Raw genomic sequence first — 18,302 nt, forward strand, 5'->3', positions numbered from 1 at the left:
ATGTCACGCAAAGGAATTAATAGCGGAACAGGGAAAGAGAAGCTGGAGTGTAAGTAGGTACCAAGTAATACGGAAAAGTTGAGCCTGCATGCCCTCCTATTACACCTTTTCCCCTTTCCTTTTTCTTAAGACAATTCAGACTTTTACACTCTAAAATGATTAAAGAAGCTATATAATAATAGACATGAATAAATAGGGTACATACACATAGATACATTTTGGATATTAACTAATGTGTAAAGTATTTTTTGATCCTAGGTTTTAGGATGAAGTTTTCTCTACGATCACAGAAGCAGAACAGATTCACTTGTGCCAAGACAACCATTTCTAATCGTACTCTACCGCAAATTTTTCTCACTGCCATGTTCTTTGGTACAATCTTTTAGAGTGCATCAACTTCCAATTAACTTCTGCAAAAGATTTCAGTAATATCCTTCAGTAACCTTTCAGTAATATCTGCACTGTAATTTCCTTTCCTGTCATCAGTTCTTCTATGTAACTTTTGAAATTTCCTGTGTTTGAAGCTCTCCTTATATGGGGTAGAATTCAATTGTGAAATAAATGTTTTAAACCTAAAATACAAGTAGAAAAATCACGTTAAGATTTTATTGTGTTTTCTCCATATCTGCCATTGACTATTATCCTTTAAACAAAATGTTCTCACTTCCTTGTTCTTTTCATTTTCATACAAAAGTAACAAAACTCTAAAAGATTGTTGCAACATGGCAGATAAATGAAATTTCAAGTAAATGCTTCTCAAATAAATGAGAAAGCAAGAGCAGTAAAGCTGATGAGTTCACAGCGCTCTTGAGCATCACTACCAAAATACTGTTTTTTCTTGGATGTACATGCAGCTCCAGAGAGAGGCTATCAGGAGCCTGCATTTATCTGCTCACCTATTCATCCCCACATAAATCACATCCCATTTCCAATCTTATATAGTTAGGGCATGAGCAGTGCCTTTCCATCTATATGAATAAATATACTAGTATTTGCAGCAATGCTGCATGAACCTTTACACATCACATTTGACAGCCATCAAGGCCATCGAGAAGTTAAGACAAGAGAAAGGTTACAGGGATTCACAATGCCTATTACTGGAGAGAGTATTTTAGATTTTTGCCTGCCTGAGACCATGAACATGATCATTGCTGGCATAGTTCAGTTTGCCTTATGTGGTGGATGCAGATGCAGTATTTACTAAACATTATATACAGCTATTAATGCAAGTATTGCTGTAGAATATGAGCACAGAGCTACTGTATAGTCTGGCAATCAAAAAGTACCACATGACAGGGGTTGCTATGGTATCTGCAAGCATGACATTTTTATAAAGCAATACTTCAAATAGCAATACAGCATGTATTCTGACCATTTTTGAACATGAATGTTACATATACTTACTACTTTGAAAATGAAAACCGCTTATTACATTCTGTTACAGCACTGCGTATTACATTACATTTTCTGAAAAACATATTGTGGATTTTTTTAATCAGCTGTCAGATTCTAAAAAGATTATTATCAAGATTGCTGTTAAAGTAACGTGCTTTTAAGACAATAGAAAATGCAAGTGCAGAGCATGTCTGGCACTGCTGGTTTTGATTGTTATAAATTGTTTATGAAGTGTCATTCCTTATTTTCATCAAAAGCTTTTCTTGCAGCAGCAATCGTGTGTGCTTCAGCGTGCAATTTTCTCTCTCTGGAGGGATGAGAATGTGCCGCAGTTTAGTTTGCTTGCGTTACACTGCAGTATGATTTTTTTTTTTTTTTTTTAAGGCAAGCACTAGGATACATCTGTTTCATTGTGCAACAGCCTCCACTGATCAGCAAGAAAAAGTAAAATATGCTAAGTAACAGAGACTGCATGCTGTATCACATAGACAAAACCTAGCTGTGCTCAGAGAAAAGAGATGGGTACCATCCCCCACTGAAAATGATGTTGGTTGCAGAGGTTTGTGAGCCATTAAATATTCCTACACTGCAGATATTTCAGATTATTTCTCCTAATGCGTTATAAAGCCAGATAAGACTTTCTGAATATATACTACAGAATGAGTATCGTAAGAATTTTCTACGTCCAAAAAACCCATGGCATTTTTAATAATACTTCATGTTATTTATGACTGTTTGCCATGAAAATGAGACAGATACTTTCGTATGTGATTCTTTCAGAAGGTTGGGGCTGTTTCATAGGTGCACCATGAAATTAAACCAAAGAATCATAGAATCATTAAGGTTGGAAAAGACCTCTAAGATCATTGAGTCCAACTGTCAACCCAACACCACCATGCCCACTACACCATGTCCCTAAGCGCCTCATCTACACATCTTTTAAATACCTCCAGGGATGGTGACTCAACCACTTCCCTGGGCAGCCTGTTCCAAGGCCTGACCACTCTTTCAGTAAAGAAATTTCTCCTAATGCCCAGTCTAAACCTCCCTTGGAGCAACTTGAGGCCATTTCCTCTCGTCCTATCACTTGTTACTTGAGAGAAGAGACCAACACCCACCTCACTACAACCTCCTTTCAGGTAGTTGTAGAGCACGATGAGGTCTCCCCTCAGCCTCCTCTTCTCCAGGCTAAACAGTCCCAGTTCCCTCAGCCGCTCCTCATCAGACTTGTGCTCCAGGCCCTTCACCAGCTTCGTTGCCCTCCTTTGGACACGCTCCAGCACCTCTATGTCCTTCTTATAGTGAGGGGCCCAAAACTGAACACAGGATTCGAGGTGTGGCCTCACCAGTGCTGAGTACAGGGGCACGATCACCTCCCTGCTCCTGCTGGCCACACTATTTCTGATACAAGCCAGGATTCTGTTGGCCTTCTTGGCCACCTGGGCACACTGCTGGCTCATGTTCAGCCGGCTGTCAATCAGCACCCCCAGGTCCTTTTCCTCCAGGCAGCTTTCCAGCCACTCTTCCCCAAGCCTGTAGCGTTGCCTGGGGTTGTTGTGGCCCAAGTGCAGGACCCGGCACTTGGCCTTGTTGAACCTCGTACAGTTGGCCTCGGCCCATCGATCCAGCCTGTCCAGGTCCCTCTGCAGAGCCTTCCTACCCTCCAGCAGATCAACACTCCCGCCCAACTTGGTGTCGTCTGCAAACTTACTGAGGGATCACTCGATCCCCTCATCCCGATCATTGATAAAGATATTGAACAGGACCGGCCCCAGTACTGAGCCCTGGGGAACACCGCTCGTGACCGGCCGCCAACTGGATTTAACTCCGTTCACCACAACTCTCTGGGCCCGGCCGTCCTGCCAGTTTTTTACCCAGCAAAGAGTGCACCTGTCTAAGCCATGAGCCGCCAGCTTCTCTAGGAGAGTGCTGCGGGAGACAGCGTCAAAGGCTTTACTGAAGTCCAGGTAGGCCACATCCACTGCCTTTCCCTCATGCACTAGGCGGGTCACCTGGTCATAGAAGGAGATCAGGCTGGTCAAGCAGGACCTGCCTTCCATGAACCCGTGCTGGCTGGGCCTGATCCCCTGGTTGTCCCAGACATGGCTTGTGGGTGCCCTCAAGACGAACCGCTCCATAATCTTCCCTGGCACCGAGGTCAGGCTGACCGGCCTGTAGTTCCCCGGATCCTCCTTCCGGCCCTTCTTGTAGATGGGCGTCACATTGGCGAGCCTCCATTCGTCCGGGACCTCCCCTGTTAACCAGGACTGCTGGTAAATGATGGAGAGTGGCTTGGCAAGCTCCTCCGCGAGCACCCTCAGGTGGATCCCATCCGGCCCCGTAGACTTGTGACTGTCCAGATGGCGTAGCAGGTCGTTAACTGCTTCCTCTTGTATTATGAATAATGCCTATTAATAAAAGTAAAGCTAAAGCTATCTGTGGACTTCCCCAGTGCATGAACACCCTTCAGCTATATTTTAGTAAGCTCAGATAAGTGTGGCAGTTCTTAAGCAATGTGGTGTCCGCTCTGGATGTAGGGCTACATGCCCTACAGGATACAGAACCTAAATCCCAAAACTGCGGTTCCAGTCACAAAAGTATTACCAACCAAACTATCTTTACACAACAAGCCGAATTATCATGTTGTAGCTTCCTGAGTTCACTAGAACAAAGCAAGTATAAAATCTATAAATTCTCTAGAAAGCTATAAGCTATCCCCTGTGCCTGTGATTGCAGTTTATGTTCCTGATTCTTTCTGTGGCTGCAGACACCAGGCGCAGCACCCGGATCATCTGGCAGGTGTTTCTGCCCTCTACTGGATGCAGTCAGGCTTAACTATTTATTAGAAATCCTACGCTGCTAACAGCTAGAGAAGAAATGCTCTTTTAACTGAATCTGATGTATTTATGTACTCAGCAACATACATTTCTGCTTCAAAATAATTCAAAAAACTCCCAGAACATATTTCAGGCCTCTTTACAAAAAAAGCGAATGAGCAATATCCTATCTCTTCCCCCTGCCATCTTTCCCTTTTATATTTTTACCATACAAGTAATTTTGTATGCTGGATGCAGGAGAAGTCTTGTCCTTAGAAGTGAAACAGAGTTTTGTTATGGAGTTGAGCAAGGCCAAAATTTTAAAAAAACAGAACTTTTCCCCTTTTTTGTCTTAATACAGTTGGGTTTGGTGGTTTTTTTTTTTTTTGGGGGGGGGGAGGGGCGGGAGAGGGGGGCAGGGAGGGTGTTGATGGCACCTTCATAAAATAAAATACGCTTACATTCCTAGGTGGGAAAGAGAGAGTAAAGAAAGCTCATTTCTGAGAAAATTTTAGGGGTGCCTTTCTGATTAATTTTTTATTCTCTGTGAACTAGGACAGTAACAGAGTGCAGTGTCCTCCTGTTCTAGGAATTTTGCTTAATGCTTTGCATACTGATACATGACTGACCCATTACACTGAGACATCTGTCTTATATCAACATTAAAACATGAATATATTTTATACCTTCAGGTTAAGGAAGAAGAATGCAAGTGAACTGTGTCTTCCACAAAGGCAAAAAACTTCCAGGTATACTGGAATAATTTCAAAGAAATATAAAAGTTTATTCAAATATATACACTCGAAATCTGCAAATATATTACTCTTTTTGCAAAGGACCAAAAATTTTAGAATTTGAATCAACAAAAATGGAGAGTGACTTCAGCTGGATTATGGTTTCAATAAACATAACTTAACAATGATAGAAATTTCAGAGGGTAAAATGATTTTATAAATGACCTCATGTAGTTCTGCACACTACCAAATTTGTAGAAAAATTATTACATACACATTTCATGCTTATTCCATATAGAATTTTTAAGTTAACTTCGTACCTATCCATCACTGACTTAAAGCAATTTTGTTCTTTAAACAGCAATTCAAGAGTATGACCAAGATTTTTTAAAGCATTTACATTATTGCTTTGTGTAATTATTGTTAGCAACTAAGATACTAAAACAATAACTATTCTGGATTAAAAAAAAAAGAAAGTAGTTTTAATTCAAATCAGACACAGTTACTAAAAACATACACATTGTCCCTCAAAGCACAGCATATTTGAGTTTTTTTTCCCTGTTAGCTATACTGGCCCAAGTATACAGCAGCTACTCTTCACAACAGAAATGGGAATGGAAAAAAATGCATTCATTATTCCATGCACAGGTCCACCTGCCCACACCCTGCCCCATATCCTGCCACCTGTACGTAGTAACCTCTTGCTAGGTACCATGCCTGTTAGACTCTGTAAAGGCATCAGTTGCCTGAAGACAGCTGTGGGGTGGCCATTAACACCTCTAACCTTCTCTTGGCAGGCATGGAGGAATGGGATTAAAGCGACTCTGTTATCCCCCTGTGGTGCTCTTTGGGTGGTAGGTCCCAGAGCAACTACCCCAGGGTGAGCAGTGTCTGCTGGATCTGCTGCTCAGCAAGAACATGGAAACAGACTCCACTGGACTTGGCCACCAAAGGATACCACTGGAGCTCTTCCTGGGCTTCTCGTAAAAATCTGACAGAAAACAACATAGTTGGAATGTGATTCTTTTCTGAATTCTAGAAAAACTTCTCTGGCCCAAGCAACATAAGCATTTCATTTCATCTAGATAGTGACAAGCTGATACTGATGTAAGTCATAAAGCAACATGTGATCTAGAGGTCTAGAACACATTGCCTCACTGCTAAAGTGGTTCCCCCTTAATCTTACCAATCATTACTTGTTAATCTATATAAAATTCATACAATAAAAACACAAAGACTAAAACAAGTACATAAAAAGATTATCTTTATTCTTTTGGGTTGTTAGCAATGTAGTTATTCTTGGTAAAACAACCTCCTGCATGCGGTTTATCAGTACACTATGAGCCAATAGTTTCTATAAAAGCAGGAGCCCATCTATATTCTAGTTCTTTTATAAGAAATGCAAGGTATTCCACTGCCCATTGCACAAGTTCACTGTTCATTCTCATGACGAAAGATTTGGAATAACAAATTATACTTAAAGCGCTTCTACAGCAGTATGAATCAACAAGAAAAGCAGGCAGTGCGAGACTAACACCAGGGAAAAGCAATGTTTCTATGACTAAGATTACCCTGAAAATTGACAGACAGGATTATAATTTCAAAAGAAACCCTTCTATCTTGTTTCACATACAAAGACCTACCTACTGATCGAAAAAGAACTGTACTGTCCATTTCTTTTAAAATTATTCCTTATTAAAATATGTTTAATATAATTAGCAGAAACTTGCAATTGCCAATTCACATTGTATCTTAGGTTTCCCAACAGTAAAGTGTCACAGATAGACAGCAATAAAAATTACTAACAACATGAAGATATGTGTAATTTCTTATAACAAGTATAAAATGTTATAAAATAAAACTATTTTCAAAATAACAAGAATAGATCAATAGATATATATTATAAAAGTTTTTTTCTAGCCCCACATTTTAAGCAATATATTTGTCCTGTGTAGTCTGGTTATTTACTGCATATTTCCTGATTACAAAACTCAAACAAAATAAAATCTGTAATAGCAGCAAACTATTGCGTACTGGTATGAGGAAGGATGGTCTTGTCGAACAGTTTTTTTCTTTTTACCACTCATGTCTTTCCATCTTAGACTTTAATAGCTGTAGGATAATAGCAGCAAGCATGCATCAGTTAAAGCTTCCCAATTATCTGGAGTATTACAGAATATATCATACTATGTATGGAAATGTTATAAGCTACACTTACTAGGGTACATATTTGACACAATAAATACAGTACTTAGATCATTGTCTCTTTGTTCAAACAGGTACCACTGCGTAAAACAACTGATTAAATAACAGAGGATATTTTACCTACATATATAGTGTCAGCCTTGATGATAAAAAAAGTCATCTAAACCACAATGCAGGACAAAGCTGATTTAAGTACATCCTTTTGGTCATCTCAGCTTTCTACGGAAGATTGCACTACATAGAGTGGAAACCTCACTAAAGTGCCACGGGGGGGGTCAAAACCACCTCTGACATACATATTTTGTGTCTCTGGCATGACCCATCCTGCCAACGTATGGAAATTGAAGCCTGAGATATACATTAAGGTAGTACTTGTCCCAAAAGGTACTTTGCTATCAATTTATACACATAGCTTTGATTATTGTCCTAAGTGGGATATATTCATGTGAAATAAGAAGTGTAGAACAGACTTTGGAATGAAGTATGGAAGCTACTCACGAACTTACAGGGTCTACAGTTAAAAAAAAGAAAAAAAAGACTACCACTTTTTTAATTTCAGTAATTCCCTGTAGGCACAATTCGGCATTCGTAGCTTTTCTGTGAAAAGAACTGTTTAAATCTCTCAGGAATACAAGATATATTGGACTCTGAAAGTAACTATGTTTTTTTCATAGTTTTGCATTTTTCAAAACAGGAGTTGTGTGTGTAGCATCATTTATTTAAATCACTGTATCTGAGGTGGACTGTATAATAAATTAAGAATTACTAAAAAGTATTAAACATAAGTATATTAAAACCAAGAAACTAAACTACCAACCTCTTTTCTGCGAAAATTATTCCCTTGTTTGTTTTTTTGGTAAATTCTCTAGCTAGACTCTGTTCTTTTCTATCATTTGCTGTTGATTTGATCTAGACCTCGAGGTTCGATAATCCGGAATCTTGTTTTTCTGCTTTTAAAAGCGGCTTGAAGGGAACGATGTTCACATTATGATGCCATAATTACGTATTCCTGACATTTCTGTTCCTCTGCAGGAGTATTTAGTTTTTTTCTCAGCACAGTAGAATTACAAATAGCAGTATGTGAATTAAAGCAAATGAGATCATGAAAAAAATTGACACACATAGAACATACATAGGAGATGAAATGTACACAGTGGGTACACTTATTCCACAAAAAAACAGACTTATTAGGACTGGTAATCTTGCACTCCATTAAGAGTTCCTACAGTCCAAGTAGAAATTTAGTGTCTCCTCTCTATTAGTGCCAGCTGATAATAAAAACTATTCTTCTGGCAAGGTTGTTTCCCTGTTACAGACTGAGAGTTTGCTAGTGAATGGTACAGGCACTGACTGTAGCAGTAAATATGTAAAAACTTGTCATTTTGGCATAGTCCTCCAATAAGAGTGCTGTTGATAAAAATGTCATCTTCTCAGGCTTGTGAACATTCATCATGGACAACCTCTTTATTCCTTTTACTTTTTATTTCCTTTTCTGTCTTTCCCCTTGTCTTCTTTTTCTGATTTGTCATCTTCATATTTTTCTTTTTCTGATTTTGTTACACTATCATAAGAAGGCGGAGATGTGGCGGGTGCAGACATATCCATTTTCTCTGGAGGTGAGTTTTCACTTAGCTTACCAATAATCATATCTTTTTTGATAAGCAGATCAACCCCATCTTTCCGATACATAAATGAAAGTTTCTTTACTGACTGTCTTAAAAGATAACGTCTATAAGCACGCTGAATGATAGTAGCGGACACTTCCTCCTGTTTTCGTTTTAATGTAGTTGTAATTGGTTCATAGGAGACTTTTGAAGGATTGGCTGCCATAAACCGATCTTCCATCTGTATTCTGAGGGCGTCCATCTCATCACTTTCCCCCAAAACACGCTTTGTGAAAGCAAACAAGATGTCAAGGCAGTGAATTCTGTCGCCGCTTACCATGGGCAGATCCATTGCAATAAGCTGGACTTTGTTTGGTTTGGGTAGATGAAGAGGAGGATCCAGAGAAGCTGCAAAATCAGACAATTTGCTATATTCTATGAATTGTGTTGCATCTGGATCATATTTTTCCCAAACCTCATAGAACATCTCAAAGTCATCCTCACTCAAGGGTTCAGCGCTTTCTTCAGTAGCAACACCAAAGTTCTCCAAAATCACAGCAATGTACATGTTCACCACTACCAGAAATGATATGATAATGTAGCTGACAAAGAAGAAAATCCCAACAGAAGGGTTGCCGCAGTCACCTTTAACGGAGCTCCCCGGATGAGCTTTGTTAGGGTCACAGTCTGGGTAACTGTTAAGAATTGGGGCTAGCAAACCATCCCAGCCAGCAGATGTGGTAATTTGAAATAGGCAGATCATGCTGTTGCCAAACGTTTCAAAGTTGAACATGTCATCTATACCAGCTTCCCTCTTAACATAGGCAAAGCTGGACATGCCAAATATCGCGTAGATAAACATGACCAGGAATAGGAGCAGACCAATGTTGAACAAGGCAGGAAGAGACATCATCAAAGCAAAAAGCAGAGTGCGGATTCCCTTAGCGCCTTTAATGAGACGCAGGATTCGACCTATTCTGGCAAGTCGGATGACTCTGAATAGTGTGGGGGACACAAAATACTTTTCAATCATCTCAGCTAAAAACATACCTAAAACAGAAAAAAATAAAACCAAGATACATTATCACTTAATCTCCATATCATTGTAGAAATTTAGAAAAATATTTAATATGTCTCACTATATTTCATTTTGAATATAAGAATTTCTTACCTACGATTGAAAGAATAACAACCACAAAATCAAAAATATTCCAGCCAATGGTGAAGTAATAATAACGGAGTGAGAACAGTTTGAAGACACATTCTCCAGTGAAAAGGACAACAAAGACCAAGTTAATCCAGTATAAAATATTTTGCATCAGTTCACCCTGGTCATCTGTTTCTATCATCATGGTGACCATGTTAAGACATATGAGAACCATAATGGTGATGTCAAATGCTTGCTTTGTTACGATATCAAACACCAGACCTTGCAGTTTGTTCTGAGGGGAGAAAAAAGAAAAGGTGATAGTATCTTGTACGTAACAAACATCCTTTTCCTCTCCGACATTTCCTTCTTCCTTCCCCAAAATACAATCAAGGAAAAGGCTGAAAGATCTAAGAAAAGCACTGTCCAGTAACTTCTTTATTTGCCAGCTCTAACTTTTCCCCTCAAAACCCAACAGGCTTCTATTTCTTCAGATTCTTTGATTCTCTACTTCCTTGGGCATAACAAATATGGCAGAATTTTCCTGCAGAACAGAAAAATGTACATGTTTCAATTCAGAATGAAGGGCTAACTTGAAGTAGGCCTAAACCATTTTAGCATTAAGGGAGAAATTTTTTGATAGTTAATGTACTGCTGCAATTTCTTCCCAAATGTAGATGATACAAGAATAGCACACATTCTTACCGCTGGCCTAGGTATAGGTTTTTGTGGTTTCTTGGATCCCAGCTTCTTCATTGCATTGTAGTATTTCTTTTGTTCTTCTGTCATGAAAATGTCTTGACCTCCAAGGTAAAATAATAAAAATAGAACTGATTACAGCCAAGCTTTTAAATCCATTAATTCACAGCATTGCAGAACATGTTTTTTATGAACGATACATTCATTCTTATAGATTATTACCAAAATACAGTAATTATATCAAAGATTGTTAAAATATCTGACAAGTCTTGATGGAAAAATAAAACAAATTAAGGAACAGAGAAAAATCGCAGAACTTCTATCTACTTGTTATTTAAAAAAAATACCTGATTAATTCAATTAAATATGTACAAAAAACCCTTGTAAAAATACACATTCCAATAGATACTTATAAATCTAACATCATAAACTCCATACTGTAAATCAATCAATCAGAAATAAAAAAGCTTCAAAGGTAGAAAGATTCACTGAGAGTCAATATGCCTTCAGGGAAACCATATGAGGAAAAAGAAATTACTGATGTTACTTTTCAGAATGCACATTTTATCATGTCAGTACAGGTATCTCAGTTCAGATGTTTTTTTGCCACGATAATACTTCCCCAGTGTATATGAGGCTTGATCATCCCCCTACATTGTACAGAGATCATCAGAAGCATGGGCTTACTCTGGGGTTTCTTGCCTGAATAAGAGGACAGCAGCCTGAGCAAAAGGGTATCTAGACTGGTATGTGTAATACACATATGGAAACACTTGTCAGAAATACAATTTATGTTGACAAGCAACTACTTTTTTTCTTTCATGCATTTATTTGTAAGTACATTCCAGGTATGGATGCTGCCAAAGCAGCGGCATTTGGAAATGAATTTCAGAGTCACAGGTGATTCTGTGACTCTGTCACACTGACTTTGTCAAATGCAGTGTCAATCTTACTGAGAAAGTAATGATAAATCTGGATGAAGATGTGTTTGAGTCTTTCAGCTGTGGCTACATATAGACATGAAAATTTAGAAGTCAAAAGAGATCTTTTTTAGCATGCTCTCCTCATAAGCCAAATATTCAAGTAAAATTCAGTTCTTAGAGAGTAAGGGTCTTGGAAGAAAAACAAGAAATTAATTTGCTGATTATGGTGGAAACGTGATGTGACTCTGTCAGGAGATTTTACCCAGAGGGAATTAAAAAAAAAAGCTATAAGGGAACTAGCACTGAACTGGGGATTTCTTCTGCTGCCTTGTTGATGTAATGGCTATCAAAGAGTGAACAAGTCATTATTGTCTCAGTGTGCTGTCCATAGGGAGAATAGCGGTCTCAAGATGAGATACATCTTATATGCCTTTAAAGACCATAATGCTTAGGAATTTGACAGCTAGTGGAACATTTTTTTCCCCATGGGATCTAAGGTAATAAAAGTAGGATGCACATAGGGACCAAAGAAATGTACACAGTTTAACTGCACAGGGACAGTACATTGCAACATGAGGTCTTTCCCATTCATATCACAACAACATTGCCCGAAATGGAGAGATCTCAGTGATGTGAAGGCAGAACAGAGACAAGAAAAATACTGCTGGGTAGCCACGCACTGCGTGATCTGCACATTTCTATGAGCAGGGGTGCATCTATAAATTCAAATTCAGGTGACTAATGTTTGCTAATTTGCTACATGAAACTGAAGAATAGCATGTAAATAGAATTTTCCCCAGCCTAATTGTTGTCCTTTGTGATACCTGCAGTATTTCACTTTCTTGGTGACAGTTACAACAGCTACAAATGTACAAGGGGTGTATAGCACACTGCCAGAAAAAGCACTTTAGCAGGAACCCTTTTCCGCCTTCTGAGTCATAATGACTACAGAATAGAATTTATAATCACCTCATTACTGAGTAAGGTCACCTTGTTACATACAGACTGACAAAAATGCCAATAGTGTGTACATAAACTTAGTCTTCCTCTCCAAGGATGAGAAACTGAACCACCTTCCTCCTAAGTACTGGAAGCCCCTGACGTTTATTCCAAGGGACGTGCAAACATCTTGGAGGATGAACATGTCATCAGGTTTGGAACCACAAACACATTCTTTCTATTATGTGGGTCTGCAGATAAGAGACTCAAAGGATCTGAAGAAGCAACATATGAAGCTGCATACTCCAACCTCAAGTGGAAAGATTTACTGGAAGTTTCCACTGCAGTAAGTCTAGCAATATCTTTTTTCAGTACAATGAACCAAACTTGACAAACCATCTAGAATCACAAATGAAGAAATTATGTACTGCCTTGCTATTACTTCACTCACTTTTTTTTTCAAATCAATATTCCAGTATGATTCTGCTCCAAATGTGTACAGAAAAATAAGACTATTGTAGACCTTAGACAACATTTATAGTTTAAATAGCAAATAGAATTTAATTTGCTATCATAGCCTGCATTTTAATCTATTTAAATGCTCCTGGAGTTCTTGACACAATCCTGTGTTCATTTGAATAATAGAAACAACTTCAGTTGAAAAGGAAAACTACACATTTTCAAATGTCAACAATTTTCTTTCTCTTGCAAATTCACTACTAACTCATGAGATAGTTTCCTAACCCTCTCTAGTCTTACAATACAGAGCAGTAGTTCCAGCATTCAGCTTGTCTGTATTAGTCTCTTTGTAATTGAGGCGGCCTTCAGAGTACTGCTATACATTATCTGTTTATCAATTTTGATATTTGTAGTTTTGCATATTCTTTTCTTCCCCATCATCTATTTGCTTGAATTAAGTCATCTGCATTTTCACATAGCTTTGTCATAGCACTGTGAGGGTAAGAGAAAAACCATACATAACTTTCCGATGTACAACATATCATTGGGCCGTACAGGGATGTGGAGAACGCTCAGACACTCAATGTAAGTTTAAATTACTTCAAATGCCTTAAAAAGCAAAGACTATTATTTCATTATTTTGAATGGAATAAAAAGAAATCTTAATAGCTGATTTCTTCTTTTTGTTCCTATTACTATGACAAATTTCAGATTCTCATATTTATCCTTGCATATTTGCTGAATGCTCAATAACAATTAAGTGTTGTGAAAATGAAACATGTGATACTTATCTTCTTTTTTTGTTGGTTGAAATTATCTATGATGACACCAATGAATAAGTTTAGGGTAAAAAACGATCCAAAGATGATAAAGACAACAAAGTAGAGATACATGTACAGGTTGTACTCATACTCGGGCTGTTTCCCTATTTCCTGTAACACAGAAAAACAGCAATACATCACAAATAACAGTTAAGACAAATTACAGAATACTGAGCAGAAACAGAAGTTCCATCCAGCTGGATGCTGGAGGGAAAACCAGCTATTTTGGAGCATACCCTACACTTGCCTTATCTTTGAACTTGAAAATCTATTTAATACAGGTGTCTGTAATTGCACACACAGACCTGCCATTCCTCCCCTTTCTGTTTGCCAGTTCCTCTCTAACGACATTTGATGTTTCACGTAATTCCTACTAAATTTGACAGAAGTGTGCAAATCTCAAAAGCAATTCAGTTTCTATGGACTTTATACAAATCAGGAGCTGGATACAGGAAAGACAGAAACAAATACCACCATTAACAGAAAAACAGGCAAAATTCAGCCATTTTATTTTTTGAGATTGCCTGAGTCTGCAGCTCTGGATTAGCTATTGCAAGTGATGTCACTTGATTATTTGGGTTATTTTTGAAGACACATGAAAAACTTGTTTCCTAATCTGTATGATCTGAGTGACATAAATTAATAGGAAACCAGATTTCATTAGTTTTGTTATTTACAGATGACTTATTAAATTAGTAATACTTTATGTAGATCTACTCATAATTTTTTTTACCTATTAAAAGTATATGCACTTAACTACTTTATAGTGCATAGATTTACATAGAAAATTTATTAAGGGTTTACATTTTAATTCTTTATATTTTACTTTATTTCCACGGCCATTCAAGAAGCATTACATCAATCTTATATTTGTTTTCACTCAGTAAATTTTATATTGCACTCACTTCTCTAGAATCAACCGCAGCATACATGATGTCCGTCCATCCTTTAAACGTTGCCTAAAAACAAAGTTTGTTAATATTTTCTATCAAAGCTCCAATTTTGTAAACATTCTAAATAAGACACTGTCTTCTGCAATGTATTTGCACCCACAAAAATAAAAGGAATATTAAAAGTCTGGACACGAGTGAAGTATTCACAGGAAGTAATCTACTGTGGAATACTTCTCCCTAATACTTAAACACTGAATAAATTCTTATCTTCATGCAAATTCATATAAACTCTATGTGGGATGAGTTGCAATCAATATCTGAGCATAACAGAAAGACTGCAATTTATAACAAGGCTCTCAGTTCTAACTTTCTGACTACCAAAAAATTGAAGGAAGACAACAAAAATCAGCCACCATGGGTTGGCATTTTTCAGACAGAATATGCAAATAGTCCTAGACGATACTCCAGAAGACAAGTAGTCCCAAGAAATCTTAAGAAAGTAATAGAATCATAGAATGATTTGGCTTGGAAGGGACCTTTAGAGATTACCTAGTCCAACCCCTCTGTCATGGGCAGGGACATCTTTCACTATATCACACACTTCCAATGATGGGGCATCCACAATTTCTCTGGGCAACCTGTTGCAGTGTCTCAACACTGTATTGTTAAAAAAAAATTTCTACCTTATATCCAATCTAAATCTACCCTCTTTCAGTTTAAAACTGTTGCCCCTTGTCCTGTCACTACAGGCCTTGGGAAAAAAATTTCTCTCTGTCTTTCTTACAAGCCCCCTTTATATATTGAAAGGCCACAGTAAGGTCCCCCTGGAGCCTTCTCTTCTCCAGGCTGAACAACCCCAACTCTCTCAGCCTTTCTTCATAGGAGGGGTGTTCCAGCCCTCTAATCTTTTTCTTGGACCCACTCTAAGAGATCCATGTCTTTCTTGTACTGGTGGGTCTCATGAGAGTGGAGTGGATGGGGAGAATCACCTCCCTTGATCTGTTGGCCACACTTCTTGTTATCCAGCCCAGGATATGATTGGCTTTCTGGGCTGCAAGCACACATTGCTGGCTTATGTCCAATTTTTTTGTCCACCAGTATCCTTCTCTGCAGGGCTGCTCTCAATCCATTCATCCTCCAGTGTGTACTGATACTGGGGATTGCCCTGACCCAGGTGCAGGACCTTGCACGTGGCCTTGTTGAACTTCGTGAGGTTCGCATGGGCCCACTCCTCAAGCCTGCCAAGATCCCTCAGGATGGCATCCCATCCTTCTAAAGCATATCAACTGCACCCCTCAGCTTGGTGACATCTGCAAAGTGCTGAGGGTGCACTCAATCCCACTGTCTATGTCATTGATGAAGCTATTGAATAGTATTGGTCCCAGTGCAGACCCTGGACAGACACCACTTGTTACTGGTTTCCACTTGGACATTAAGCTGCTGACTGTAAATCTTTGGACACAGCCATCCAGCCAATTCCTTATCCATCGAGTGGGCCTTCCATCAAACCTACTCTGTGAGTTATTATATTAAGTAAAAACAAGCTATGAAAGGTATGTTTACTGGAAACATTACATAGCTGAACCATTCTATGCAAGATATGCTACAAAAGCTAAAAGCACTGCTGTCCTCTACACTGGTAATTTATACAATTGCCTAGTGCTATTTAGCAATAGCTACTGTTACTCCTTGGAGCAATCAGATGGTAGCCTGCTAGCACAATACTAACTACTAAATACTACCAGTCGGAGATTTTTAAAGACAGAATAATTACCAAGTGCCTGCGAGCACAAATATTTTCCCAGAAGCAGTTTGTCAAGCGAACCCGATTAGGAATATATGTTTCTGTCCTATTGGCTCCAATTTACAAATGCTGCCTCTAAAAAAGGCTTGTGCTTAGAAATCTAGCACTAGTAAATTCTGCAACTGCTCATCTAGAGTTTAAAAACAAGCTAAAAACTATCTCCAAAAAACCCACTTGACAATAATAGACAATGACTGGAGTGGGACTAATAGGAATAATAAAAAGGAAAAGAAGAGAAAGGAAAAAGTGAATTTAAAAACTTTTTCTAAATCAATAGTTGGCTCTCTTCTTGTTTGAAGATCCGATGAGCCCCAGAATGTATCTATTTGACTACCATGGTAAAAATCTAAGTCAACGTGCATTAACAGACCACGTAAATAAAAGAAAATTAATCCTAGCTGCATTTTTTTTTACTAGATACCGTATTTCTGTAGAACTTGAAAAGGTACTAGTGGTTGGGTGCAAAGGAACTTTATATCCATCTGGTAGATATTAGATATTCCTCGTCTTCCAAAATGGCCATAGAATGTATCAGATTTTTACCATAAGCGATATTAATTAGCTTCATAGAACACAATTATAAAAATCAAATCCCTTATCCATTCATATATTGTAAAATAACACTGAAAATTATGGAACTAAATGTTACTGCTACAAATCTTAAAGCTGGAAAATTAATTTATCAAAATTTATACACTTACTACTTGAAGCAGAGAAAGATAACCAGCTCCAACATTATCAAAGTTCACTTTCACATTTTTCCACCGAACATCCTTAGCAGTGATGCTAAGATTTTGGCACACAGTTACATTACTGACTTCCTCTGGTGGGAATCGCTCACCAGTTGTGGTGTTAACACACTGATAGAACTTGCCAGCAAACAAATTTACTCCCATGATGCTGAAAATTAGCCAGAATGTAAGACAAACCAGGAGTACATTCATAATGGATGGGATTGCTCCAGTAAGAGCATTCACAACCACCTAGTAAATAAACACAGGAAAAAAACTTTTTAAAAATAATATGTAGAGCAGTAAAAAGATTACTTTTTTTTCAAATATAGCAAAAGATTTAATGTAAAACATTAAAATACATTGAAATAATGCCAACAGAAAAGGAATAACAAATGTATTAAAATCAAACATGCTACTGTTGGCCTTGTAAACAGACATGCAGTTCAGTGTTCCTCCGTGATTTTATAATTAGGCATATTTTTACGGATTTGTTTTACAGACTATTTCTTTTCTTCTTACCCTCATGCCTTCAAAGCGTGACAAAGCTCTTAGAGGTCTCAAAGCTCTTAATGTTCGGAGGGATTTAATTGCAGTGAGTTCTGAGAAACCAAGGGCGTAAGCTACTAAGCTAACCAAGGAGACCTAGAGGAAACAAAACAAAACAACTTTTTTTTAAAAAAATTTTTTAATAGCCTCACAATACAAATGTAATGCCTAGAGGAAGAAAACTTTGATCTGAATATCAGAAAAAAGTTCATAAGGACCCTAAGCTTCTAGCAAGAACAAATAAAAAAGAAAAAAAAATTTACAAAATTAATAGAACGTTGCATGTAAATTTCAGAACAGTTTAAACAAAAAGAGACCTTAATCTCTGGAATTTTCATCACACACAGAGTGCTACTTAGAAGAATGTACATCATACCTGTGCAAAATGAAGGGCAATTTGGATAAAAAGAATTTGAATAAAAGCTCATCTTCCCAATAAACTCAGCCAAAGCCTGAAAGGTACTGAAAACCTAATCCCATTCTACATGACATGTTACGATACCAAACAGTGCTCTACTACAGATGCATTATTATAGTCATGATAAAATGTGAGCCAGCAGCATTTGCTTCTGCTAATTTGCAC

General features: G+C 38.0%; 1 protein-coding gene across 13 annotated transcripts in view; it reads right to left on the reverse strand.

The window, feature by feature from the left end:
- Positions 1-8,235: 8,235 nt before the first annotated feature.
- Positions 8,236-18,302, reverse strand: part of LOC142083561 (sodium channel protein type 2 subunit alpha-like) — a 52,262-nt gene continuing 42,195 nt past the window's right edge. For 11 of the 13 annotated variants that reach the window (XM_075153122.1, XM_075153119.1, XM_075153114.1 and 8 more), the window contains exons 20-26: positions 17,693-17,815; positions 17,141-17,422; positions 14,644-14,701; positions 13,713-13,846; positions 10,607-10,711; positions 9,926-10,196; positions 8,236-9,804 (exon numbers count right to left, since the gene is read on the reverse strand). In XM_075153122.1, the coding sequence (XP_075009223.1) occupies positions 8,624-9,804; positions 9,926-10,196; positions 10,607-10,711; positions 13,713-13,846; positions 14,644-14,701; positions 17,141-17,422; positions 17,693-17,815 (2,154 nt within the window). In that variant the 3' untranslated portion in view covers positions 8,236-8,623. The remainder of the gene's footprint in view (positions 9,805-9,925; positions 10,197-10,606; positions 10,712-13,712; positions 13,847-14,643; positions 14,702-17,140; positions 17,423-17,692; positions 17,816-18,302) is intronic. The other 2 variants (XM_075153121.1, XM_075153120.1) reach the window with 1 other exon arrangement.

This window comes from Calonectris borealis, chromosome 6, assembly GCF_964195595.1.
Source record: "Calonectris borealis chromosome 6, bCalBor7.hap1.2, whole genome shotgun sequence".
In the NCBI taxonomy this organism is placed as follows: Eukaryota; Metazoa; Chordata; class Aves; order Procellariiformes; family Procellariidae; genus Calonectris; species Calonectris borealis.